The 27,058-nt window shown below is 41.2% G+C and overlaps 3 protein-coding genes across 8 annotated transcripts; all 3 read right to left on the bottom strand.

Moving 5' to 3' along the window:
* Positions 1–350: 350 nt before the first annotated feature.
* mlec (malectin) lies at positions 351–8,375 on the bottom strand. The gene is made up of 6 exons (XM_061037552.1): positions 8,156–8,375; positions 7,528–7,733; positions 6,860–7,038; positions 6,300–6,476; positions 4,485–4,542; positions 351–4,248 (listed from the first exon to the last, which is right to left on the bottom strand). Exons 2-6 carry the CDS (start codon positions 7,712–7,714, stop codon positions 4,004–4,006), a joined length of 846 nt encoding a protein of 281 aa, XP_060893535.1. The 5' UTR covers positions 7,715–7,733; positions 8,156–8,375; the 3' UTR covers positions 351–4,003.
* Positions 8,376–10,040: 1,665 nt separating this feature from the next.
* cabp1a (calcium binding protein 1a) lies at positions 10,041–18,936 on the bottom strand. 3 transcript variants are annotated; one of them, XM_061037540.1, is made up of 7 exons: positions 17,907–18,936; positions 12,935–12,965; positions 12,619–12,762; positions 12,395–12,504; positions 12,207–12,281; positions 11,190–11,262; positions 10,041–11,105 (listed from the first exon to the last, which is right to left on the bottom strand). In XM_061037540.1, exons 1-7 carry the CDS (start codon positions 18,642–18,644, stop codon positions 11,080–11,082), a joined length of 1,197 nt encoding a protein of 398 aa, XP_060893523.1. In that variant the 5' UTR covers positions 18,645–18,936; the 3' UTR covers positions 10,041–11,079. The 3 variants fall into 3 exon arrangements, with proteins under 3 accessions (XP_060893523.1, XP_060893524.1, XP_060893525.1); XM_061037541.1 differs by lacking the exon at positions 17,907–18,936 and adding an exon at positions 15,556–15,809; XM_061037542.1 differs by lacking the exon at positions 17,907–18,936 and adding an exon at positions 13,056–13,689.
* Positions 18,937–20,479: 1,543 nt separating this feature from the next.
* Positions 20,480–26,243, bottom strand: asphd2 (aspartate beta-hydroxylase domain containing 2). Of its 4 annotated transcripts, none has more exons than XM_061037544.1 (4): positions 25,678–26,243; positions 23,696–24,901; positions 23,094–23,207; positions 20,480–22,881 (listed from the first exon to the last, which is right to left on the bottom strand). In XM_061037544.1, the coding sequence occupies exons 2-4, from the start codon at positions 24,558–24,560 to the stop codon at positions 22,751–22,753; spliced, it is 1,110 nt and encodes a 369-aa protein (XP_060893527.1). In that variant the 5' UTR covers positions 24,561–24,901; positions 25,678–26,243; the 3' UTR covers positions 20,480–22,750. The 4 variants fall into 4 exon arrangements, with proteins under 4 accessions (XP_060893527.1, XP_060893529.1, XP_060893528.1 ...); XM_061037546.1 differs by having other exon boundaries at positions 25,848–26,243; XM_061037545.1 differs by having other exon boundaries at positions 23,696–25,798; positions 25,919–26,243.
* Positions 26,244–27,058: the final 815 nt, after the last annotated feature.

Below are 27,058 nucleotides of genomic sequence, written 5' to 3'. Positions count from 1 at the left end.
GCTCTGTCAACTTTGTTCAGCTGTGTTCCTCTTTTAGACTTTTCTTATCCAAACCTCTATTTAAAGAAGTTTTCACAGTTGGTGGGAAACAACACCTGGACAAGCAAAAAGGGTCTGTACGTGTGCTGTGACCCCTCAACAACTTGTGCTGCGAAGTTGTCCAGTGACATTGTTAGACAAAACTTTTAAAGCCCACTCATCACAAAGTTGCATAACTATAATGCTTCACACTTTGGACGCTGCTGATTAACAGGCACAGTACTTGTTAAGACAAACCTAATTTAACACAAGGCTACAGCTCAAGTACCACACAAAGGGCCTCATGGCAACTCAGAAAATAGCAACGCATGTAGATAAAATAGCACATTTATTAAAAAGAGACAGCATTTATCAGCATTTCCCATTTTGCAGATAATATGCCACATCTGAGTAAGATCAGGGATCTCAGATACATTTTTCAGTCCACCTGCTGCCGTCTGCAGCCCTCAGAGAAGTATTTCTTTCCCCAGCACATGTATAGCTGTACAGTAGGACTCATTATACACACACACTCTGTTACCTCATCGTGTGTGTGTGTGGTCTGCTGCCTGGATGATGTTTTGCTGTTCAAATTTGTCTCAGTTTAAATTCATCTCACATGTTCCGTTTCTTAAATAATGAGAAACAAAGAAAAAGAGCAACAAGCGGAAAAAGGTCATCCCAAACAAATTTACAGTAATTAAATCGGAGCAATTAAAATGACTGAGGATGAAAATTTAAAGACTGGGTGTCATGGCGGTAAATTAATTAGCAGTGACAACAAGTCTGGATACAAGACATGACATGTTTTTTCCCCCTGTTTTATTCACAGCTTTATCAGGTGAGTAAAACAAAAGAATGAAAAAAAAAAAAAAAAAGAAGAACCTTTAACGTCATGTTTGGACGCCATGTTTTCGTTTGAATGGAATTGCAGCAATTCTTTGGTTCTCATGTGAAAAATAAAAAAACAGAGCAGATCTTCATTCCACTCCAGTTCATTCAATTATAGGATGTTTTGAAAATATTTTTTTAAAAAACCAAGCCTGCAAGAAGCTGCAGTCGTAACACGAGGGCTGCACAGTCACCTTTGCTTTATTTTGACAGGCTTTGCGCCTAGTTGGTTGTAACAACAGCCTGGAGACGTATTAATATACTGACAGAAATCCCTTACTTCTAACGAGAGCCGTGTGTTTGTGTGTGTGCGTGCGTGCGCGGAATAAAAAATATAGCCCTGCAAAGTTGTTTAACAGAGAAGAAAAAGAGACTAATTTGATATAAGCCAACAGAAGAGCAACCTCAAGGCGAATCATGGTAAAGCACAATGTATTCAATAATTCAAGGCAAACAAGACAAACACACAAAAAAATGATTTTAAAATACATGAGGCAGTGCAAAATGTCACACCAATAAAATATCACGTTTAAAAATAAAACTCAAATAAACCAGATCCTGAGGAAAAAATTTCAAACATATAAATCCAAGTGTATTATAAAACATCTCCAGATCAGCCCCGCTCTGATTGAAATTATACATAATAGAATGGAAGATCCCACATTTTCAGATATAATCTCATTTATTCTACTTTCCAGCAGTCAGTTGATCTGACTGCTTGTTTTATTCTCTGTACCAACCACCATTCCTCCCTTGAAGAAAGGCCACCAAGTCTTCCTCAGGAGAACAAACTCAACATAAAACACCTCACCTACAACTCAAAAGTGAAGAGAACAAAACAGGTGTCACACGATAAACTGTGTGATCTTGTACCTTATATACACACGCAGCTGTGTAGACTTGCGGCGGAAGAGAACACGGTGACTTTGGTGCTGAATTAAATGAACTTTTTGCATCTTTTCAGAGAGAGAGAGAAAAAAAAAAAGGTGCTTACACGTCTTCAATATGATTCAACCTTCGATAAATTAAAAAAGAAAAACATAAACTGACAAAATAATATCTGGCACAATCTTCTTGCCCACCTCAATCAAAATGGGAAAGGAGAATCAGGGAGCGAGGAAGGAACCACCACACCTGAATTATTAATGTTGTTTTTTTTCCTCAAGTACTGCGAATGGTAACAGCAATACTAGCGAGGGGGGAGAGCCAGGGGACATTTAAGACGCATTAGTGAAACAGGCAAAGTTACAAAATCTTCCTTGGAGTTGAGCTAAGCACTTTAGGGAGGTAACAAGATACATAAATAGGAGGGTTCACAACACAACTCCACTAAAAATGAAGAACAAAGCTGCTTTTCAGTCCAAGGAAAGCAGAGAAGGATACCAAAAAGCTAAGCACACATAGCTGACTCTATAATGGGGACAAGTTGGGGGGGAAAGGCAAACAAGATTTTCATAAAGGCCCAAAATAAAAATTTGCACTTAGTATGCTTTGTCAAATCGGGGACCAGACCATGTTGCTCCATTGCACTAAACGTTTACACTTAAATAACAGAATGCTACAGTCCACATAATGAAGTTTTAAGACAACAGATTTGAAAAGGCTGAGGGAAAAATGAGGGGAGCACAATAAATGTTGATTTCAAACATCTAGTAAACATTTGATTTTCTACTCGCACCAATGATAGGCTCTTTCATCTCTTGCTTGATGAGGACACAGAGAAATCTGGAAGGTGTCTGGCCCAGACTCAGGATTTATTGTCATTGTATTAAACTGCAGCAGCCTGTTCCCTAAGGTTTAAATAACATAAAGGACTTAAATTTATGGGCTAGCAGAGTCTACACAGCATTCTGTTTTCAATTGCAACACATATTTGGGACAAAACAACTATTACTACTATCTTCCCAGTTAGCCACTGATGTAAGAAGAGGCTAACACACTATCCCTCTAAAGTAATTCATTGTGATACAGGAGGGTAGTGTAGGTCCAAGTACACCCCATTTCAACTGAAGTGCCACAGAGGTGTCACAGATTGGTATTTTTCCGAGCTACTTGTCAAATTAAAACCAAGCCAACAAGCCTTCTTCCTCTGACCAGGTAAAACAAAGACATTCTTTGGTGAAACAAAAAAAGGCATGCATGCATAATTAATGAATGAATAGAAAAGGCAGAGGTCACAGAAAATACAGCGAGCGATGTAAAGATCCTGACTCACTGAAGCTTAAGCACTTCACAGCATTAACTTTGCCTCTCACTAAAAGCAATTGTGTGTGCTCAACAGTTACTAAAGCAGCCATTGAATGTTCAGCAATCTAACCTTGTAAACTGTAAAATTTAGAAATGGATTCATCCTTGAATAAGAAAAATAACCTGTGAGGGTGGTTTGACACTCTTCATGGCCCTGGATCTATTTTGTGGAATAATAATTTTTTCTAATCCAAACTGTATGAATGTAAAGGCCAGTGGTTCAACACTCCTAGTTTCTTCTTTCAATGACTTATGGCAAATGGATGATGGCACGTCAACAAAGGACTAACTAGATCTGAGTGGAACAAAACACAAAAAAGTGACAATTTAAAAAAAAAAAAAAATGGAGAAGCGTATTCCCACTATCCGTTTGACTCATGTACTCTTATTTAAACCCAGTACAAAACAATTCTTTTAGTTTATAAAACAGGCCCAGACGAATCACTCCTGTGCATCTCTTGGCTGCTGAAATGGGATTTTAAACCGTGCACACTGGCATCTGTAAGATCTGCCCGTCTTCTGAGTGGAAATGACTACAATAGTTCAAAAGGGGCAGCAGAGGTGGATGCAAAACACATTCACAAAGAAGTGTGCAGCAAACACTTCCTACACCTCCTTTCCCACCCCAACGGCAGAATATGACGGCAGCATTTGCCTCATCACCTAGCTGCTTCCCGAAAAGTTATTGTCTCTTTGTGTCGTTCGTTGTCATGGTTTTCTCCGAGCTCTCTTCTGTGTATGATTTTACCTGGGCTGCTGTTGCCACCTTGACCCCCGCTCCCTTCCCTGCCTCTCTCTTCATAGTCCCTCACGTCAGTTTGACGTCTCCTCGATCACTTGGCGTCGCTCACAGCCGACAGAGGCAGAACAGTGTGGGGATGAACACCCCGAACGCCACCAGGATGGGAAACATTAGGCTGCTGTTGTCAGCTGCGTATGGGTTTGGTGTTCGGGGGCCTGACTGGACCCTGCTCTTTATATCTACAAGGATCTTTTTCTTCCCACCTTCTTCTCCTGCCTCACCTTCCTCCTCTTCTTCCTCATCTTCCTCAGGCTTCTCCAAGCCAGGGTGAGGCTGAAGAGGGGGCACATCTGTCAAATAAAAAAGCCATAAGAATGATGGGGTCAGGACGGTAAAAAAATCAAATCGAAGGAAATGTGTGCATCAATTATATGGACATGTTAAACTGTTTATAACACTGCTACTACCTAGGTTACAACTACTGTTCTAAAATGATTCCCAATGGTGGAGCAGGTATCACTATCTTCAAGCTAATCTGAGATTTATGTAAAATGCTGAGAGGCATGTTTGCCATCTAGAGACTCACCTTCTGAAGTCCCCTTCATTACATAGAGAGCGCAGACCTTCGGGTTGTCATAATAACCCTAAAACACAGAACGCATCAGTACAGTATTCAAGCATGGACAACAGAGCAACATTTGTTAAAAGGCTATAGTAATTAATGTGATCCTAATCTTTAGTTTACAATGATTATCATTATATATACTGTACATGTCTTTGTCTGGTTGGAGCAGCAATTCCTTAGAATAATGCTTGGTTTGACTGAACATAATCATTAAAATGCCTTTTTAACTATGTTTAATTCTAATTTTATCAGACTGTGTGATATAAACTAAAGGAATCACCACAAGGTGCAGGTGAATTTACACTGGAAATGTAGAGACTGCAAACCAAAAACACCTGCACTTGGCAGATTTCGTCATTTCATATGAATAGTTTAGCGTTCGCAAAAAAGAGTGAACAGTGTGTCCCACTTGAATCTTGTTAAGGAGAGAAAAAAGCAGTGAGGGCCAGAGATCTCAAGGAAAAAAATTTATTAAGAAGAAAGAGGTCACTGCAGGAAAAAAAAAAAGGTTTTGAAGTACGTCACCCTACAGATTTAGCCTACAGGTACAAAGTCTTTCATTAGTTGAAACCCAGGGCTTAAAAGTGAAGGCAACAAAACACAAAGCAGTCCTATGGCCTGAGGCAAAAATAAGCAGTATTTTAAGTAGTTCTCATACTTCAAATACTGAATCAGAGTTGATCTCACTGTCTGGGATATGAAACTTCATTAGAAGATCCGCAGTGAGGTTTAAAAGGAAACCAAAACCAAAACTGAGAAACCATGTGTGTGTATCAAACACATGTTTAAAAGATACCTCTAACTGAAAGTCTCTGTGATGGAATAACTCCACAAGTTTCACTTTCGGAGATTTTATGGAGTACTCCTATCTTGATCCTGGTCATTTATGCCATATTTTGCAGCAGGGGATTAAATTACACTCACATGGCCAATACACAGTCATCAACTTTTCTGACTTTCCTCCCTCGCCCACCTATCAGTAAATACAAAGTCATGCCAACAGTCTAGTATCACATGGTGCTGTATTAATTGCAAGGAGGGCAAAATGGGAAATATCATACACACTAGGTTGAAGGAAGTGTCTAGTACAGAGAGGAGGTTGGGAAATGTGAAAGGGAGACACTTGAACCAAACATTTTTCTAACACCAGTGCTGCTGCATGCCCACGGCAGCAAAAGCAAAATGTTAAACTGCAGAGTAAAATTTGAGACACTTTCAAAGGATGGAAAGGATCATTAAATATCATTACAAAGATAGATCATTTGGAGCACGGCAACATACTTCCCTGAATCACAGTAACAAGCAATCATATTTATCAAAAATGGAAACGAGGGCAAGCGATGACTAATATGCAGAAATGTTTAACATCAGGGAAATTGAAAATGGCTGTAGAGACAGATGTTGTCTGATACACACTTGGGAGCAAAGCTAATTGGTGCACTACATGATGAGTAAAATAATAATATGAAAGCCTAACAAATGTGGGACTAATGTCAGTCATTTGCATGGCCCACATACTCGCAGTGCCTGTCAGCACACAATCTTATGGAAATGTGTTTTTAAATTTACACATCAGCCACGTGTTTGAATAAGTCAAACAGTCAAATTTTATATGCAAATAATGGCAAAATTCAAAAGTTCAATACTGTGATACCACGGCAACAGTTTATATGCCTTTCGTCTCTTTGTTTTGTTTTTTTAAAACAACCTGATCACAATTAACAAATCACTGAAAAAGTTGTAAGTGAACAAACTCTCTGAAGTAAAAAAGCTCACCTTTACAAATTCCACAGTGAGCTTTCCATTGAAAGTAGACACCTCTCCTTGCACGCTCAGTTTACCACGTCTAATAGAGAAAGAGACGATCTCATCATGAGCCGTACTGTGACCAACTCGTTCAAAGATATCCAGGTCCTTCACCACCACATGGCCGTTTAGACGGACGTCAAACACCTTGAACATCAAACACCAAATGTGTAAATTATTAACAGCTAATACACACATGGTGTACATAGAAAATGACAACAATATGCCTTTCATTCAACAAATAAAAAGGTACAAGCAAAATTGAACAAAGATCAGAAAACAGCAGGTATGGGATTTTTGAGACTGTGCAGATCATTGTTGAGGTGGAAAGACATGGCAGACAATATAGTACATATTTTTTTTAATCACATTTGTATTCATGTCTACTGTGTCCAACTGTCTGCTCAGCTGGGCTCTAAGTGCTGCAGATGGAGCTGTGCATATTACACTAATCAAATAAATCTGCAACAGGCCCACATTGGTTTTTAAAAATGTTACCTTCAGTACATGGGATTGATTTATTGTCATACCTTTTGTTGTGACTGGGCAAAGTACACCTCAGCATACTTCATAACAAGGCTATAGTCCCCCTCCTCCCGAATGGGAATATCATATCCAAAAGTGTCCTCATTGTAGCGCTCTGTCTGATACAGAACCTGGTCATCAGGACTGGAGCGGAGTATTGGGAGCCGTAACCCATAATCAGATGCTACAAAGAAGAAAAACATTAAGTCAGTGTGCACTAGTGTTTTCACCACTACATTAATAGCACCATAACTGGAAAACTGAGCATGGTTTAAGTTTAGTACGTACCACATTACACAAGCCTTGACCTTTTCCTGCACTCACAGAAATACACAGCCCCTCTGTCTTAAATGGCAAGTTACCACATTGTGATCACTCCAACTTGCTATTACAGAATCTTAGCCTCATAACTGGAGGCAGGAATGATTCCCTACAGTCAATCTGATCACATCATCACCTGCTTCCTCTACTTGCTGAGAGGGGGCGGAGCTGTGGTGCTTTATGCTGACTCCTCGTTAGGTTTGTGATTACTTGCGGAAGCCAGAGCTTGCAGGGGGATACCGCTGGATATATCTATTCCTCTGAGGACAACTTACACCTCCACAATGTCATTCAGAAACACTCAGAACAGACAAACTCATAAGCACTTGACCGATGATAAAAATCCACTCACATTTGCCAACCTTTCCCTCCAATGGGTCCTTCTTGAAGTGAATGCCGTGCACGTCTACATGTGCCTCACCTCCGGCGTTTACAGCCCAGATAACCCGATCGGCGAGGCTGGGGCCCCCGCTGTCCGCACAGCTCTGCTCTGCCAGCAGCGACAGCACCGCTGCGACCAGCCCGACGACGAGCTGCATAGCCCCACACAGCCTGGTCCTGGACACACACACAGACACACACACACACACACACACACAGACACACACACACACACAGAGTCGGTATCTGCGAGCCTGCAGCACAGATTCTATACAGAAACAGCCTTTCAAAATGTAACACACACCACACAAGGTTAGCAAGCAGCTAGTCAGCTCGTCCAGATGACATGCAACATGATATTTGTAGTTTAGCCGGAATGCTAACGTTAACAAGCACCAATACCGGTAGTAGCACTAGCACAAGAGCACACAGCGACTCAGAAAATGACATGAATTTAAGAACAAGTGCGTCAACTTCACGCTAACAAATGCATGATATATTACATTTGAAGAAAGCAGGCAAACAGTGACAGAAAATGAGCAGTGTTAGCTAGCAAACCTACCTGTCTAACCAGAAATACTTGGTCTAACATCTCTTACCTTCTCCTTCCACAAATATCTTCAACCCGTCTGTTTCCAATATGTAAACGTCTCTATATAGACTCAGCCTCACACGGTATCTATAAGCTGTCAGATAACTATCCTGAGCGCAGATATTCTTAGTTTCTGGTGGTTACAGCCTGTTAAACTGACTTTCATTCAATGTGTGCATCCAGACTAACATCTGCTGCTAGCTACAGCGGCTGCCAGTGTGCAGGAGGCGGGGCACTGCAACCTAACATGAGCGCACCCACCAATGATTGACACGTCCCATGTCGAATCACATCCTTGAGTTTAGGTTTCCTGTACTTTACACTGCAATGTAGTATAATAAAATAATCACACTGTGTGTAAAAACCTATGGTAAAAACGTACAAGTCAAATTAAATGTATAGGCTACGTAATAATATTATAGGTTGTAAAATATGTATGCTCATATATTCTAACTTTGATGGACCGAACCAGGACCACCGAAAACCTTTTTTTTCTCCACGTCAATTGAGATATTGAGAATATTATTCCCCGAGTTAAGCCTTTTAGGTTGAAATCACAGCGCGCACTCCCTGTAATTATGAAAGAATTGCAATCATGACATCCATTAATTGTGATAGGAGGTTTAAAAGGAAAGTAAAATAATGGGAGCAGAATGCAAAACTATGGGCAAGGAATTTGATAGACTTTAATATAACAACCAGTTTGTGACAAGAAGGGATTGACCAGTTTTATAGATGCTATTTTGTTTTACTTTCATTACTTAAAATTGACCTAATTTAATTTTTCTATCGTGGTCTCCTATGCTCCACTGTTTAATATAATAAACCTGCAAAGCTGAACATTCAATAGGTGTGATCATTGCCAGCACTCAAACGGTTAACCAAATCAAAAGCTTCTGCAACATTATACTTCATACATAATTCTTCAAAAGACCGTACAATATGTATTTTCTGATCAAGTAGTATATTACACGTGTTCTTTAAGACGCCTTCACGCCCCTCTTCTTCCGGTGTGGTATGGACCGAGTTTTGTCCAATCAGCAGAGTCCAACGCAGCGCGCACACGGCGCACTCGAGAGCGGACCTGAAAGGAATGAATGAGGATAGTTGCTATGGCAACAGGAATACCTTTTTGAATGACAGGTGTTTTGTGACCGTTTTTTAAAAATCTAATACAGCATTGTAAACATACGGTGAAATATACTCTATAAACTAAAACCAACAAATCAGCCTGGTATTGTTAAAATGTGCTTCAACATGTGGTGCTTTAGATTAGTCAATCACATTTGCAGAGTTCTGCTATAAACTTATGTTTCTGTCTGCCATGTATTTTGCCTTGGCCAATATCAGCCAATATGTGCAACGTTTTGTATTACATTAGCGTAGTCATTTGAACTGTTATCATTATTTTGCACAAAAAGTTAGTTAATAAATAGTTTTAGATAGAGCAAGATGGTGAAGTAAAAAAGGAAGACTCTTACATTTAATAGCTATATTGTGTTTCTATCTCAAAAAATATTTGCCATAAATTCTAAAAAAAGTCAAAGGTCACAGAGACACATAGTAAAAGTAATCCTCAGCGCTGGTTATCCTTACCCAGCCTGTAGTCTTATCAGAGACATATATGAATAATAGATATTATAAGAAGGTCTGCCCTACAGAAATGTGGTGACAGCACAGAGTGCAACACTAATACATTGATAATGACATTTTGATCCTGGCCATGCAGCTAATAAATAACGATTAGGAACTAAAGCGTGAAAGTAAAAGTCCCAGCAAACTTAAAATGTTATCAGCAATTGCGTATATTTCATGTCATGTCTAGATCTAAAACTAATTTCTACTATAGTGCATCTGCATTTTATTTGGAAACATCACCACAGAAAAACAGCTCAAATGTAAACACATTTTATTGTTCTACAGTTAATTTGGTAAACGATTTTGTTTACTTTGTTAGACAAAAATGCAAATGTGCATACTGAATTTAATAAATTTTCTTTGGCATGCATAAAAATTGCTTTGACAACACAGATGTGTGGAATGTACCACAACTACATTCATATTGACATTGACATACATTACAGGTACAACATAATCACATTCAATGTAAAGACAGTTCAAATATGTCATTCTTGCTGTTTATCTTATACAGGGCAAGCGGCTAGTGTGGGCCAGCACATTGTTTCTCTGGGTCTTAGCTCTGAAAGAGATGTACATTTCCTAAAATACTAGTTCAACTTCCTTGATATAAGACAATAGCGGATAACATATCTGAATTGTATTACACAGCTCTATTTCTCATTAGTATCACAGATTTGCTTTGTAGTTGCACATACTGTCAGACAGTGACTCTTTTATAGGACTGGACTGGCACAGTGAAGAATCACAGATGGTCACACAGGTACAATACAGGTGTTATATTGCCACATGGGTTCCTGGTAGGAGCACCAATGTCACACAAAGGACAATCCACTTACAGTTTCTAAAATATAACACACACAAGTGTTTGACAGTGCACTGATCTTTGACATCTTTTCGACATATATTTACTCTCTCATCCTGACACAGATGTACATCAAAGGCGACATTTTGTGAGACAATTTTCTATCATGTAGGGACGAGACAAGACCCCAGCGATCTAACCACGCAGGAAGTTATTTAGTGAGAATTAAAGTGCAAAATCAAAAGTTGGACAATCATCTGCTAGGCTACAGCAAATTCTGCCTCAGTTGAACTGGAGACTTTTTCAGGAAGAACACTTATTGATCGAAGGTTTTGAGGTGACTCGTCGCTCCATAACATTCAAGGAGTTTGAATTCCAGTGTCATTCAGATTTGGGTGGCTCAGTCATCTTAGCATGTCTGCTGTTGTACTTGGTCTAGGTATAGAGAAGGACACAGCTTCACATTCAGGACGGATCTTTACGTGATCTTAGCGAGACATCATTCGCACAAACTCTGTGGAAAGAGAGGAGAGAGTAGAATGACACCGTGTGAGGTAGCAATATACCGTAAATAAGTAGTAAGTAAAAGGCGAGGTACCTTCAAAGTCAACAAGCCCGTCACCATTCAAGTCAACATCTCTCAGGATATCTTCAACTTCCTTTAGACCAACCTGGAAACAAGAGGTTAGCAGCTGTTAATGGAGAACCACCTAAAATGTTGTACATACTCTTTTATCTATTGACCACGTGGCCATTTTCCTCTGACATCGTGCTAAGGGTTGGAAGCTTGAATGCTGTTATAATGTTGTATTACATTCCAGGTTGTATGGAAGTTGTATTTATGGTATTTTAAAGTATTGTTAGTAATTAACTTCATGGATCAGCAACAGTAAAGACAATGAACGTTGCAAAATCTGGCCATTTCTCAAATTTCAAAAACACATTTGATAATCCATCATCTACAGTCAGACAGCAGTTTATGTGAGCATTCATCCACTTACTAGAAAATATTACAAATAGCTAGAAAGTGGCTGAAAGCTATATTCACATGACAAAGATACAGGAAAGTGATGTAAGCTTTAGAGCTAATGCAATGTTTGCTAATGTTATCTTGTGCTGTGTCTGAAACAGCAAACTTTTAAGACTATCAAACGGAGTATGTAGTATGTTCCGAATTCATAGCATGCAATTTTGTGTATGTGAGAAATCCCTGGATGTATACTGGCCGGGAGCTCAATTATTATAGTAAATCTCCCCACAGTCCATTGTAGCGCTATAGACCATCCAATCGTGTAGCTCAACAACCAGCTAAGAGGCTGCATACAAATAAAAAGTAACTGTACTGTACTGTAATTATTTTTATAGTTGGTCAAATGACATTCAAATAACTAAGTAGGATGTATATTGTTGTTAAATGCTATATACAGCTTGACTGTCGTGCTGGCCTGGTGCTATCTTATTCAACAGAGTTTGGACCAGGAATACAGGATCATACAACTAATAGTGTGAAAGACAGTAGTAGTAAAATATTATAGTATATGAGCTTCTCCCTCTAAGCATGAGGTTAGAGGAAAACAATGCAGATGAATCTGTTGAATAATGATCCAAATGTTACCTGTTGACCCAACAGCTTCCTCATCGCATCTCTTAGCTCAGCTGTGCTAATGGCTCCATCTCCATTTGTGTCAAACTGAGGACACAGAGCAGAGCAACATAATAAAACAATGGAAAATTACAGTATATGGTATAAAGCTCACAACATGACCAGAGCGACAGTCTAAATATGAATCAAGAGCCTCTTACCTCTCTAAATGCATCCTTTAACTCTTTTATTCCAATCATGTCTGCAGTTTCAGCAAGAAGTTTTGGGCCCATCAACTCAACAAAATCCTCAAAATCAACATGACCTCCCACTTAAGAGACAAAAAAAAGCACATATTTTTTAAACTGAATAACACATCCAGGACACAAGAACAGTTAATGCTTGATATTTGAAATGTAAATACATAAGGCATCTAAATGCTTACAGTTCATGTTTATCTGTTGACTCAGCTCGATGAGCTCCATCTCAGTGGGCATGTATCCCATGGTCCTCATACAGTTTCCAAGGTCTTTGCAGCTTATGAAACCGTCCTTGTCCTTGTCAAACTCCTTGAAAGCGTCCCGCAACTCTGTTGAGCAATATTAGAAGTATCATTAGTAACTGTATGGTTTTAAGTTTTTTTTTCCTTTTTTGCAGTTTAATCTTATTTATTGTTTCTAAAGCACTTTGACAAACATGTATTGTTAAATCATTGAAAAATACATTTAGTTAAATTCCAGTAAAAGAAGTGGGGAACCTACCATCCATTTCCTCTGGCCTCAGCTCTCTGTCCTATAAAGAAATAGCATTAATTAAACGCATGAAAAAAAAGCAGTAATCATAACATATGTCTCAACAAACACGCTCACAATGCCAACATACCCTTGACAGTGCTCTGGCTCTGATGATTCCCAAACCTAAACCAGCGATCCTCTCCATAGTGAGCCTTCTTACGAACCTCAACTTAACGAAGCCTAACAAAATAGATCCAAACAGAAGACTGAATCTATCTCACATTGATGACAAAAACTCCAAGTATAAATAGGCTGAATCCTATCAAGCATGGCTGGGAAACATAACCCTGGAGTTCACAGAAGAATGTGAAGGTTTCTATTTTTTCAGCTCTTGCTTACAATGAGCGCAACCTTTAAAGGGCAGAAAGAGAGGCAGACATATCCCAGAACCCTTAGGGGGTTAACAGTAGGAGCAGAAAGATGTCTAAACAAAACAGTGAGTGTTGACGTCAGGCCTGAACAACTGTCTGACCAGAACTACTGACATTAGAACACGGGAGGGCACACGAGCCAAAGAAAGCCCATCAAACATGTCACCTTCAGAACTTCAATGTGTCAATCAATCATCGTCAGTTCATTTACCATCATCACTTCACTGACAGCTGCAGGCGTCATCACTTCACTTATCTCACTGTGCAAACACCACCATACGACCTCACATTATTAAGGTCACTCACTCTTTTGCTGCAATTCACCTTGCCATCCCCAGCGCAGGATAACTCTACACTGTGCAGTTGGAGTTGAAGCAGAGTAATAGGAACTTGTTCTGAAAAGAACAGTTGACTTTTGGGAAGTATGCTGATTTGCTTTCTTTACAAGAGTCGGATGAAAGCATCCCCAGTCTCATGTTGGTAAGCTTCAGTCAGAAACCTAATCCGTTAGCCTAGTTTAGCACAAAGAGTTGAAAGAGCTGGTCTAGCTCTTTCTGAAGGAAACAACATTTCCATATCAGTATCTATAAAAACTCATAAATACAAATGTTCACATGAAAACAAGTCAGATTTGATGGCCTGCAGGACAAAACATCACACAGCCAATGAATATTCAAACAACCTACACCCTGTAAAATCACATCATGTTGTTCGGCACTCATTTTTTATTTAGACAAAATCCTACAGTGAAGGTAATTAAAAAAACAAGATTTAACATGTTAGCTATGACAGATATTTAGAGGCGCTGGCAGATCTCTTTCATTTGAACAGTAAAGGCCAGCAGTTGATGCTAAGCTTAGCGAACAGGCTGCTGGCTCCAGCCATATATTTACCAGTCAGGCCTGAGAGGGGCATCAATCTAACTAAGAGGTTGGAAACGACAGATCTAATGTGCAGAACAAATGTACGTGCTGTCGCTTTATTATTACACATTACAACTTTGCACAACCTCAAGAACACTCTAATGGTCACGTGCGAGCTCTCTGGTTCATTCTCCAAAACGTGTGTGTGTTCCCAACAGACAACTTAAAGTAAAAATAGTAAAAATATTAAGACAAAAAAATAATTGCTAGGGTCCCCACAAACTTGGGGAGATAGATGTTGTGGCATTGTGTATGGTAATGATAGACACTCAGTCCAGGTTAGCTACAAAGCTGATGTAAAAAACAGACAGATGTGGAGACTTTGTCAAGACTTATGTACATGCTTGCATGTTGCCCTGACTTTACGCAGGTTTGCCACTGTATGTTGCACACGAGAATGCAGTTTTGTGTCATGGAAACAATGGACACCTGATAAAGCCAAAGCTACCCTGCCTGGGCCACCTCTTCACAGGCAAGCACCCCTCAGAACAACATCCTCTCTGTATCCTGGAGCATCTTCAGACAGCTGTAGAAACAGTTTTAGACACATGGAGCAGAGTTGAGTAAAAATAAGTAAAATGCTAGGAAAGTACTGCCTTTTACTGTAAAAGTATTGTGTGTGTGTGTGTGTGTGTGAGTGTTTATGTAAGTGTGTGGCAAACACAGCAGAAAGGTAAATGCAACAACAAAACAGCAGGTTGCCAACTTTCCACTCATCATTCACAACAGTTTACTTGCCACATTGAAGGGACTGGCACCTCACACCTATACAGTGTCACAGTAACAGTAAACATACTCAGAAGCAGAAAAAGATGAGCTAAGCCACCGAAGAACAGGCTCTGTGTGAATGCACAAAAGACCTGAAGACATTATGCAACATCTTCCTTGGTGGAACACCCTGTACTTTAACAAAAAAAAAAAAGGTCCTGTTGCACACCAAGGTCTGCCAATTTCTGATGCCTGTAATCTGACTCATTGAACACAATAGGTTGCAGAGCCAACAACAGCGGTGCAAGTTTCAGAATAAGTTACAATCTGTGAAGCAATTTCCATTGAACACCACCAGCATTTAATAGAACAGATGTTAAATCCCCTATAAGTCCTGTAAAGTGATTTAATTACTTCAAATTTGCATCACAGATTCTGCTCTAATTAATTGTAAAGGCAAATCACACAAAAACTGAAAATTCGCCCATATATAAAACATCTCTCAAGATTTTTGTGACGTGATTCCTGGCGTGAAATTGAAATTTACATTACAATTTGTGGTTAAAATCCAAAACAAAAATCCTACCGTTCTCAGAGGCCAGTCCAAGCAGTTTCCCATACCAAGGGAGATAAGAGGCACCAAAAAAGACCATGAAGACCTTTTCTCTCTTAAGTTTGCCCGTTGGATTCTGAGAGGAGCGCACACTCGGGTTACAGATAGACCCATGAAGACCAGGATGCTAAACCTATCTGATATCTGAAGTAAATGAATGTGGTACTAGTAAGAGCATCAATGACACCCAGTAAGAAAGAGAGTGGTAAGGATGAGGGTGTGAAGCTAAATGAGAGAGGAAAGTGGGATATGGGCGGGAAACCAAATTATGCCTATTAAAGGAGAAGAGGGTGTTGAACTGCTTGTGATATATTTCACACAAGTGTCTCACTGACCAAACTGTTATGTTCACTCTGTAAACAACATAAACAATTCAACACGGACTGACACACAGCAAAAATAAGAATAAACAAGAAACAGATTACGGATAATGTGACAACTACAGTTAGAAAAATCTGCACCTGATGAGTCCCTGATATTTCAGGTGATTTTGTTTCCTCTTTCTTTGCTTTGAAAATCCCTACTAGGCAACTCTACAAGAACACTGTGTGATGACCTATTTCAAGTCCTCACCATGCACTCTCAAGCGTGACACTTATTCGTGGCCTATAGAGATTGCACTTAAACACATATGCTTCATTTTCAGCATACGTGTTTGCTTTCTCTACAACCCCCACCCACTCCCGTCACAGCCTCTTCTGCCCTCTGTAGGAAAAGACAAGGTCACTCTGACCTCCGGCAGCCACATGGCAACAGAGAATGACACATTTTATACTGTGATAGTGTAAACAATATAGTCACTACAGTCTATTTGTAACACTGAATATTGTATCATATGAATCTGCAGAAAAAGACCATCAAGACTAAAATACAGATATAGTTAGTCAGGTAATCTTCTCCGCACAGGAAATTCATTAGTGAGGATCTGACTTCTCCTGTGAAAGCACTCAAACAATCCACCTCCCCAGGTACCTGATCACCATCTGCTCACATGTATTCCCATTCTGGCTTGTCAAAACACTACATGAAGCCAGAGCTGCAAAAAAAAAAAAATCAATTTGACTTTGAATGCATTTCTCCAACACAGTTTGCCAAAAGCAGAACATGAATCTTTGCAGCCATGTGTTCCATTTTTGCCCGTCATTACACTCCTCTCCATCCAGCTTGCTCATCAAAGACCTCTTTCAGGTCACGCTAATGTTTTCACAGAGCAGCTCGCACACTGACTCACAGGTTATTCGTGGACCGGGCTTTTATACTATAAGTACTAGAAGATTTTTCCCTTGGAGCCACAACGGAAGATCTCCATGTTCCAATACTGAGTCTGTTTAGAGCTCAGAGTTTCCTAATTCAGCAGCAGGCATGAATTGCTTCCTGATCCCTAATCAGAATGAAGCAGCCTAAATGATGAGAACTATTAGTCTGTTTTAAACTTTATAGTTTTAACTTTATAACTATTTCTGAGGAAGAGACTAAAAAAATGCCCCTGATAGACAACTAAATATAAAGATGGTATGCAAGCAGATAAAACTGCATGATTGAACAGACTTCTATGCAGAATCACATCACTTTCAGCAATCAAGAGTATTAACCTGAGCTCTTTTTCTTTTGTGTAATTATATTTAAGGCTCAAAAATAGAAACTCAATCACAACAGGAGCATCAAAGTAATTCCCCTCAAACGCAGCACAACAATCACTGCAGTGTTCCTGATTGAATGCTACACAGGATCACATATTATTGTCTTTGACTGTGTGATTAGCACCTCAGAGATTTCCACCTCTCTGCAGCAGAACATTTCATCTGCCCTGGCACATCCACTTCAGTGAGACAGAACTGCTGATTGAGGAGGTGGTGCTGGATTTAAAAATTACATAAGGAGTGGATGTGTAGAGGAAGCTTCTCCCGCTATAGTCTGTGCAGAAATTACAGTGTTTACAGGCTGCATCACAGAGCACATTAGCGTATTGATTGTAAACAAGACGTCAGTGGAGCTAGAAAGCACAGTTAACCACTTAATATCTGCATGTTTGTAGAAATAAGAAAGCAATATATATTTTTTAAATGTTTTGGTTAAGTTTACAGGAACTTATGTAGTGTCATATCATCCATTTAAATTGGATGGTAAAGCACACTTCATTGGCTGTTGTTAGTCAACTCCAATTAAGTTAAATGTAATGAGAAATTTGGGTTTTGGTTGTTCTTGTCAGGAGGGGCAAATTTGTCAAGACATTTGCCAAATAACAACAAACAGTAAAGATGTAAATGTGATCTAATTAAAACCAAAAGGCTATGTTTACTACACTGAGTGTTTCAGGGCCTTACCTGCCCAAACAGTGAATTGAGGATGGTGCGTAAGTTGATCTCGGATGCAGAGGAAGCAGCGCTGGACCTCCTGGACCGCCGGGAGGACCTGCTGGACAGTGGGACGAGGGAGCAGGAGGACGGGGAAGGACTGCTGACCTGACCCCCTCCATTGGCCCCTTTCTGGTCCTTCGGCTCACAGAGAGGAGCCCTGTCGTCGGTGCTGTCCGAAACAGAGGGCAAGCTGGGGACCGGGCGGCTGTGCGTGTGGGAGCGACGGGGATGCTCACATTCGGGTGGTCCGGCTCCTGCCGCCGGCGGACGGTCCTCCCGGTGGTGCTTCCTGCGGTGGTGGTGCCGATGCGTGGACTTGGATGACCTGCAGTGCTCCCTCACACCTCGGTCCGCCTCGCCGTTTGGCTCCGGTGGGTCGGAAACTTGGCTGTGAGGGGCGTGTGACTTACACTTGCCACGCGTGGCTGCATTGTTACTACTGTCCTGGCTGCCGACGAGGGACGGGTGGCATAGGGGTCTCCGGGCGCTGACGTCGCACTCGGCCGACCAGAAGGACTCCTCGGCTTTGCTGCTGCTCTGGACTGCGGCGGGACGGTGGTGATGCTGGTGCTGATGCTGATGGTGATGCTGACTTCTCCGGCTCTCTGCGGTGCGTTCAGGGAGGTGTGTTGGTCTCCTCGCCGCCGAGGACGTCGATTTCAGTAAGGAGGTCGTGGATTCAGATTTCGGAAAGGAAGAGCTCATTGCTGCGGATCTGGTCTAGTCTGCGTCGGTGCGTTTATCGTCGACACCAGACACCGTTTCCTCTCCATTGTCGTCCCATATTAGCATTTAGCAGAGCCTGGCTGCCTGGCTGTAAGTTAGGCTACATTTCACCACCTGATTGCTGTGCGGCAGCGCGGCAGGAGCGCGCGCAGACAGCGGAACACTGCGGAGCGCGTCACCTTTCATTGATGTGAACGATGCGAGTGCTTTGCTCTGGCATCGTGGCAGTGACGTGTGGATGTTTACAGTAGTATGTCCTTGTGGACGACAAAACTTTTCCACCACAAACATTGACAGCTTAGATAATTATTACATTAGTCCCACATTGATGCAAATCTGTCTCGTACAACAACTGTGTTACCACTAAGGCATAATAAAGAAATCTAATCAACTGTCCATGCAAAAGTTATTTACAAAATATATCCATAAAATCACTTGATCTGATAGGCTATGGCGTGCCGCTTTTTTCATCCTATAGTTAAAAAAAATACCACTGACACAGTACTACCAATTTACAGATTAACCTGCATGGGGGCCCCTGGTCAAAATGACTCATTGTCTCACCATACACGTGTTCCTTTAATCCATCTCGCCCAGAGTCGAAAAGGCAAAACACCCATTAATCCTAGCCTGAAATCATGCAACAGGTTGGCTATAAGCCTATTTTTTTTTTTTTTTGTGATGGGACTATATGAATTCATTGCAGGTTTGAGGCTCGATGCTTATCCGATGGTTGGCTGTGATCTGATTAATCATATTTTAAAACAACATTAAGGTAATAAAACAACAATTCACAGGTATTTGTGGTGTCTTTCCTCAATGTTCATTTTCTGGTCGCTCTGCTCAACTGTTTTTTTGTTCACTTTCACTGTCTGGGACTCACGTTGCACCACAGTAGCTACACCTAGAGGTCCCTGGAGTCCACTGCAGCTCCTCATCCCACTGGTTTCTAAAAGAGACTCATGTTGTTACATGTTGGCATCCATGTGTCTGTGTTATTATGTAAGATTATATGAGTTGGTGATGCAAATGCATACTGCTAAAAGGATACCCTTAGTCGGCTACATATGTAAAACTGCATGAGCTCAAACTGTTTACCTCCCACAGTGCTGCAGTATTCTGCTCTCCCTCAACAGTTAAGACTACTGTGATAACTCAGCAGCTGTGACAATATAAACACTTCTGGGCCCATAAAACAAGCAGCTTATAAATACAAGTACCAAAATACCAACCTATTTAGAAACATTGCACTGAAATGTGATCAGAAGAGGCAGACATTGACTTGAGTTTTCTTCCAGTATGGATACATATATGGGGCTGAATATTTACCTGTATGTATGAAACAATAAACACAACACCTGTGGGTGGTGGAGACAATAATGTTTTTAATATGATGTTGGTATAACCTATAAGCATTTAGTGCCTCTAGCTTCATCTCCTCCAGAGCCTCTGCAAGTCTAACAATAAATTGTGTTGAGAAAACATTGCATGCCTACGCCTCCATGTGACCCTACTATAAAACTGCATCTGGCTGAAAATAGGAAACATGATCTATTTAGTCCTCCAGTTTTATTTTCAGTAAAGAATCAATACCAGAGTGGCATTTCTGTAGGATGCTCCCTATATACCGCTGAGGTGTTCAGCTCCTGCAGCATGTTTTTATCACTGTTTAGTGTAGTGGCTGCGTGCGTGAGCAGTTTAATTAATGAAATGGTCGATTCAGCAGAATGTGCTCGAGAGCATTCATGCAGCGTGCAGTGTTTACTTCAGATCGGTGTTATTGGTGTGAAAGTGACACTTCTGACAACAGCTGATTAAATAAGATACTAGTCCATTTATTAAATGTACAGAAATACTGTTCAAAATCCACACAAGAATGTGTTAAAGGACAAATCTTCATTCAAATGTAAACAAAATGGTTGCTCCACCATGTACTGTGTATGTAAAGCAAATGCTTTGGGGAATGATTCATTCTCTTTTTAACAGCACTCTTGATTTTAAACCTAATTAAAGACAGCTCAATGTGAGTGTCGCTCTCATCCCATGTTGTAAACAGCTTGTAAATAATCATACTTTTGTAAACATTGGAATCGAATTGGATTGGTATTCTGATTTGCGATGGATGGACCTGTAAAGCTGCTGAAGATTAATTTGCATTACCTTTTACACTGTGCGATGTGTGGCGCTGCCAAATGAAAAGGAAACACATCACAGAACAACAAAGAGAGTATTCATAAACATTTTACAGAATCTACAAATTGTAATCTATCAAAATGAGTTCATGGTTGGCTTTTTCAGAAATGCACTTGCTTTAGCTGCAAATCAACACTACACAATAGATATAGCATTGAAGACAATCACCTCAAACACATCCCACACCGTTCCGTTTGTTTTCAATCTTGACCCTATTTACAGAAATACAAACCGGATATCAAATGCAACCAAATTACAAGAGTTTAGTAAATTTACCAAAAACACTTCATCCCCAGCGTTACAGCACAGGCCGACTCACACGATTTGACCTAAAAATGTGCTTTTCTAACCATGTCTCGTGAAACCAGGATCGATTTTTTTTGAAAGAGGAGCACAACAAACCACCACACCAGCAGGAGTCAGAACAGAGATATTTAGCTGCGTCTGTAAACATTCATGTCATGATCAACATTGGACCTCAGTTATCAAATCACACATGGAGAAAAGTAATCATTTCTGTAGTTTGTGTCATCACGCTGCTATATCATCCTGTGCAATGTTTTAGTGAGGAATCTAGTAGAAGTCATCTTTTTAATAGTGAAGTCCAAACTGTGCATCATGCAGGTAACTCAGCTAAAATGATGAGTACAGAACGATACTGAATGTGTTCATCAGTAATGAGACCGTACCAATAAAGACGTGTGCAACTACTGCATGTTCTTGTAATCTGGCTTCACTGTGTGTTGCCTTTAAACAGCAGGTCTTGTAGCTTTAGGTTAGCCCTCTTTCCATGTAGATAAGAAATGTAATCCCTAAAATATTTTTCAAGGTTTTGCATGAAGAAAGACTTTTATTTGCACACACTCATAAATATTCAACCACAGTCCCACATTTGAAAATGGGAGTTGTTCTTTTTTTTTTTTTCAAAATAAAAAAATGTGCAAGAACACCGACAATCTTGCAAAACGTGACACATTTCTGACTGGATATGATGTGTAGTGGGGAGAATGATCAGATTACTTAGCCCTTGCAGAAATGTATGTAGGCGGTTTCAGTAAGTGCAAAACAATTAATGATACTTGTAAGATGTTAAGCATAAATTAATACCACCCATACCTTGTAAAATCTTATTTGTAACGCTATGCCTGGGAGAGGAGACATACTACATACATGCTACCTACATGAGTCCGGTTCATGTATAGCTGTTGGCGAAACTCGTTGCCACTTGACATATTTATAACATAATAGGCTCTCTATCAGCAAACTGTTTGATTTTTTACAAATGCAAATTAGCTCTGAAAGTTAAAATGATTTTAATTATTTATTAAGCAACTATAATTAAACAAACCGTAATTAAGTCAACAAAGAATTTTTCCAGAGCCTAGGTGTTGTCTTTAAATTTTTTGTTTTGTCAACCAATCAATTCAAAACCAAAAGTTGGTGCACAACTTTTAATTATTAAGAGATTTGGGGTTTAATTTGGAAAGATCAACCGAGGAATCGAGAAATCTTTAGAGCTCTGATGCAAGTTTGTTGGAAATAAAATGATTAAAAATAAATTACACCGACATTTAGGCTGAAATGTCAAAGCCACAATGTAAATATACATCAGTCAAATGGCTGAATGAATATTCATGTACCTGATGATTTAGAGTTTTCAGGTGAGGCGGTCTTTCACACAGCTATACCGACAAAAACATGATTGATAACAGAGGGCCAATGTTCGGTCATTAGCTATAAGAGTTAGGTGAGATACTGTATGAGACGGAGAATATGTACACAGTGAATATGAGAGCTGGTCTGGAGGCAGAAAAAGAGTTGCTCCCCAATCCTACAAACCCCTCCCTATATTCCATCTGTCTTTTTTGTCGGACATGGTTTTTCACTCACACCTATTTCCCTTCTTTGTCCTCTAAGCGGCCCGGGGTAAAAATGTAATCCAAGGCTTGTCTCTCAGCTGCGGCCACGTTAGGGTGCCAGAGGTCCACCATGAAGACCACTCTGGTGCCGTCCTCTGCACCACCTGCACAAAAACACAGGAAAAACAGCAACATTAGAACAAAATAACTCCATTTGATAAAAATGTTAACCTGAAATCTGGATCAGCCTCACATTAAAAAGACTCTGTTTTTCTTAGCGATGCTGAATTACACCTTTTTCAGGTCACTCCTCCTTCAAGGAATAAATAATAAGAGGCAGAGTGAAACAAAGGATTACACTTTAATCCCTTCTTACCCTCGTGGAAGGCCCTGTGGAGGAAGGAGTCATCGAAAAGCAGACAGCTGCCCTCAGACCAGCACTGTGGCTCCCCACCAACCACAAGCTCACAGGAAGGGGGCACTCTGAGACCTGCCAGAGACACAGAACAAGTCCATCCATGTGTTATTATGGGAAATGAATGCATTTTGAAGCAGTTATGGTTGCTTAGCAACCTCCCAGGTAAAAAATCTCTGACTAAGACCTGCTCTCAAAATGTCCTGCAACCACAGTATGCATTTCAAAGCTTCTAACAAAACATCCTGCATGCACAACAATTACAATCTCTATCTCTGTCACACAGGGCACAGCTGGAATTGGAGTCAATGCTAAGGTGATGTAAAACCCAATAAAAATCTTGAAATAAGCCACTAAATTTAATCTACGTTGTATCATGATCCAAGAGGATTCACATTCTCAGTCTACACACGACAGCAGCTGATCACCGGAGCTGCTCCGCTCTGGTTAAATATGCTTATTACAGTAATCATCTGCTGTGGTGCCAAGCTGAATACACTCACAGCCATCAGACATCACATGGTTGAATCAGTTTCAGCTCACTAAACAGTTCACTCTCTTACCCAGGTGGCAGCGCAGCCTGACATTTGTTGGACCGTAATGCTCGGAGATGAGAGCACCGGGCGTCAGCACAGAGAAGCAGGCGTTTCCGAACACATTATTGGCGATGAAGGTGCGCAGTTGGCCCAGCACTCTCCAGGCACGGGGACACCTCCTCACATTGAGAACCATAGGGGTGCCTTGGTTGACCAGGTAGTATGTCCACCACTGCCCACGAGGGGTGTTGTTGGCTTTCCAACCCGGGGGGAGGGAGGAGCCGCTGCGGGCTGGAGGCTGGTGGTAGATGCTCTCGAACTCTGCCAGGAGTGCGGGGAAGCTCTGCTCCAGCAGCTCCACATCGTGCCTCTGGATCTCTCTAGAGAAGAAAGGGGCTGACGGAAGATCTGGGAGGAAGAAGACCTCTGGCCGCTGGATGGTGGGTCGGCTGTTCAGGTATCTGCCTTGATCTCGTACTCCTTTATGCACCCTGCCCATACCTGACCAGGTGTAGCGCTTGGCGTATTCCTGCAGGCTGTGATAGAGCCTCTGGTTCAGACTCTCTCCGGCGCTGGTGCAACGGAAGCACTCTGAAGACTGACAGAACGCGAAGCCATTCTGCTCTTCTAGCAACAATCCATGCTTCCCTTTGCCCCTTCCTTTGCAGTCTGAACTCATAAAGCCCCCCACCACCCCTCCAATCCGGCCGGGCCCAGTCAGATACCGCCCACGCAGAGGGCTGGACCCGTGCTCCCGGCCCACCCTGTAACAATACCACATGAAGAGCAGCAGCACACACATGGCAATGGCGAAAGCACAGATCTCACACTCCCTTATAGACTGCATCCCTCCTGCCACCATCTCCCTCACATTTTCTAGTGACCACTCCATCTCTGCTCACTGCAGGAGTGCTGAATCTGACGGAAAAAGAGAAAAGTGCTGATGAGAGATCAGTTAATGCGTCTTTTCTCGATCGTGATTGAAAGGGGCCTTAAACCACACGCAGGGCGTTAGGGAGTCTGGTGTCAGGCAGCTCTTATCGCCTCCCCTAATGTAAACAGTCTGCTGATTTGATCTGACACTCTTGCTCTTCTGTGCTAACATTTCAGCACTCTGCAGCGAGGGAAGCTTTCTCCCTGCATGATGTCTGGTTGTGCGGTATTTGTGCTGCTCCTTCTGTTGCTCTTTTAGACAAATGCAGACAGTCACCGCGCCTTAGGGTGATCTGCTCGCTGAAAAACAAAAGACAGAAGGAGAGAAAGAGGTATCAGAAGAGACAACACACTGTACACCACATTAAAGGGATGCCGCGATGTAATGCCCGATTTACGGATGAGTGTTGATTTCCACAGTTAATCTGAAGCACATATCAGTGTCACAAATGTGTGTCTGTTAAACAAATCCTCCTCGGAAATAGACAGAATTTTATTATCCAGTATGCACCTCATGTAATACACACCTGCTTGAACTCACCCACACACTGTCAACTTCAAAATGACTACAACCAGTGTGCACACACACACACACACACACACACACACACACACACACACACACACACACACTAAAACCCATGAGTCATGCATTTACCCAAAATCTCTCCCTTTTGTATTTTGCGCACCACGCACACTAAGCAGAATTATGTAAACTTAAACAGTGTTGATGCCCACCCACATTTATAATTGGCATTCATAGGTTGCTCAGCGGGAGCTGCATAAATGGTTCCTCGGGGGGGAGGGAGGGGGCGAGCTATACTCTGTGTAACCGTATGCTGTAAGAAAAAAAAAAAAGGCTCGCTTACATGAGTCTGATTATATAAATATAATGGACCAGACGCCAGAACGCGGGGAGTGCAATGCGTCAACTGTGATCAGAACTCCACGATGCTCTCCAACCAAAAATGGTCGGGCAATTCTGCTCCCATAGATCCTCCCCTATATCCTGTCTGACAGCAACAAGACGCTCCCACCTCCCCCACACACTCCCGCTGCTTTTAGGAAAGACTGACCATCAAACCCAACCATTAAACCACCTCGAAACCTTCATCACTCCTCCGTATGCTCCTCTGGTTCATTGTCGAGCTGCTGCCACCAAGGCCGAAACCAACTGATGGAAAACACATTGATGAGCTGTAACGTTCAATGAGACATTGTTAACAAGCAGATCGCAGTGTCATACCTCTTGTTTCCTAGACTAGAGCTACGTGGATGTTTGGTGCGTGGGCTCGTGCGCAGGTTTGAAATCCATACCTATTCAACATTCATGACTGTGTGGCCAGTGGAGAGGAGAGGCGCACAGGTGTTTCTCCAGGCGAAGCTGCGCACCACTGCAGTGCACACGGTAGACGGATATCACTCGCCAACATTATAAGAAATATCCCCAAATGCTTCAAAGAAGTCCGAACTGGAAGCGACGCGCGCCGTAAACCGAAAACACATATTAAAAGCGTCTGCGCGAAGGGTCGACTCCCTGTCTGTCCGTGATGGACAGCAGCGTCGGGTAGGCTTCTGATAATGTTGTTGTAAATACTAAAGCTCCACCAGGGAAGCCACCCAGCGTCAAGCACTCAGAGGAATACGCAACAATACGCCGGTCAGACCTTCCAAAATAAAGGACTTGGCGTGTTGAATACGGCAAACAGCCCTGGAGCTGTCACAACCCCTCCCATCTCCACGCAGGGGCGCACCCTGCCTTTTGTTGACTTGGGTAGCCACATTTTAAGTAAAAAGAATGACAAGATATTTATCTTCTAAGTGTAATTCTTTAAGGACTACAAAAAAGAAGTATGACCAAAGTCACACGTAAAAGTAGACTAAAACGTGGCACGCTAACTCCTGCACAATATCTAACATGCAAAGATACATTTATTGTCTTGTTGTACTTTTGCACATGTATCCTACAGTGAATCACTCTGGGGTGTCTTTATGGGTATAAATTATGCTACATGAATATATTTACCTTGACATACCTTATAACTTGTGATTCATTAGCAAGAAAAATGAAAAACAAAAACAACAAACATAACGATCATTATATTTAGCTTTTGCAAGACGGTCACAATCCTCAGATTTTTGGATGCTCTTTGGATTAATTGATATAGCCTACTTATCAGTCAACCTACAGACAAAAACATACCATAAGCCTACCGTTTTCACAAGTCATTGATGATTCATTAATTTTCCAGCAAAAATAACGAGACAAAAATAAAATGTAATTTTCTGCTGCCAATCACTAAAATAATTTGTCATTTAAGTTAATGAACTGACTTCCTTTATATTGTGACTGTTGTTGGGTGGACATAACACAAGTAAGTGTTCAATCCATCCAACTCTTGTTAATAGGCTACATCAAGAGCTCTTCTATTTTCTGACAGTTAAAGTGATAAATCA

This window comes from Labrus mixtus, chromosome 5 (assembly GCF_963584025.1).
Source record: "Labrus mixtus chromosome 5, fLabMix1.1, whole genome shotgun sequence".
NCBI lineage: Eukaryota > Metazoa > Chordata > Actinopteri > Labriformes > Labridae > Labrus > Labrus mixtus.
This window is presented reverse-complemented; position numbering and strand designations above follow the sequence as displayed.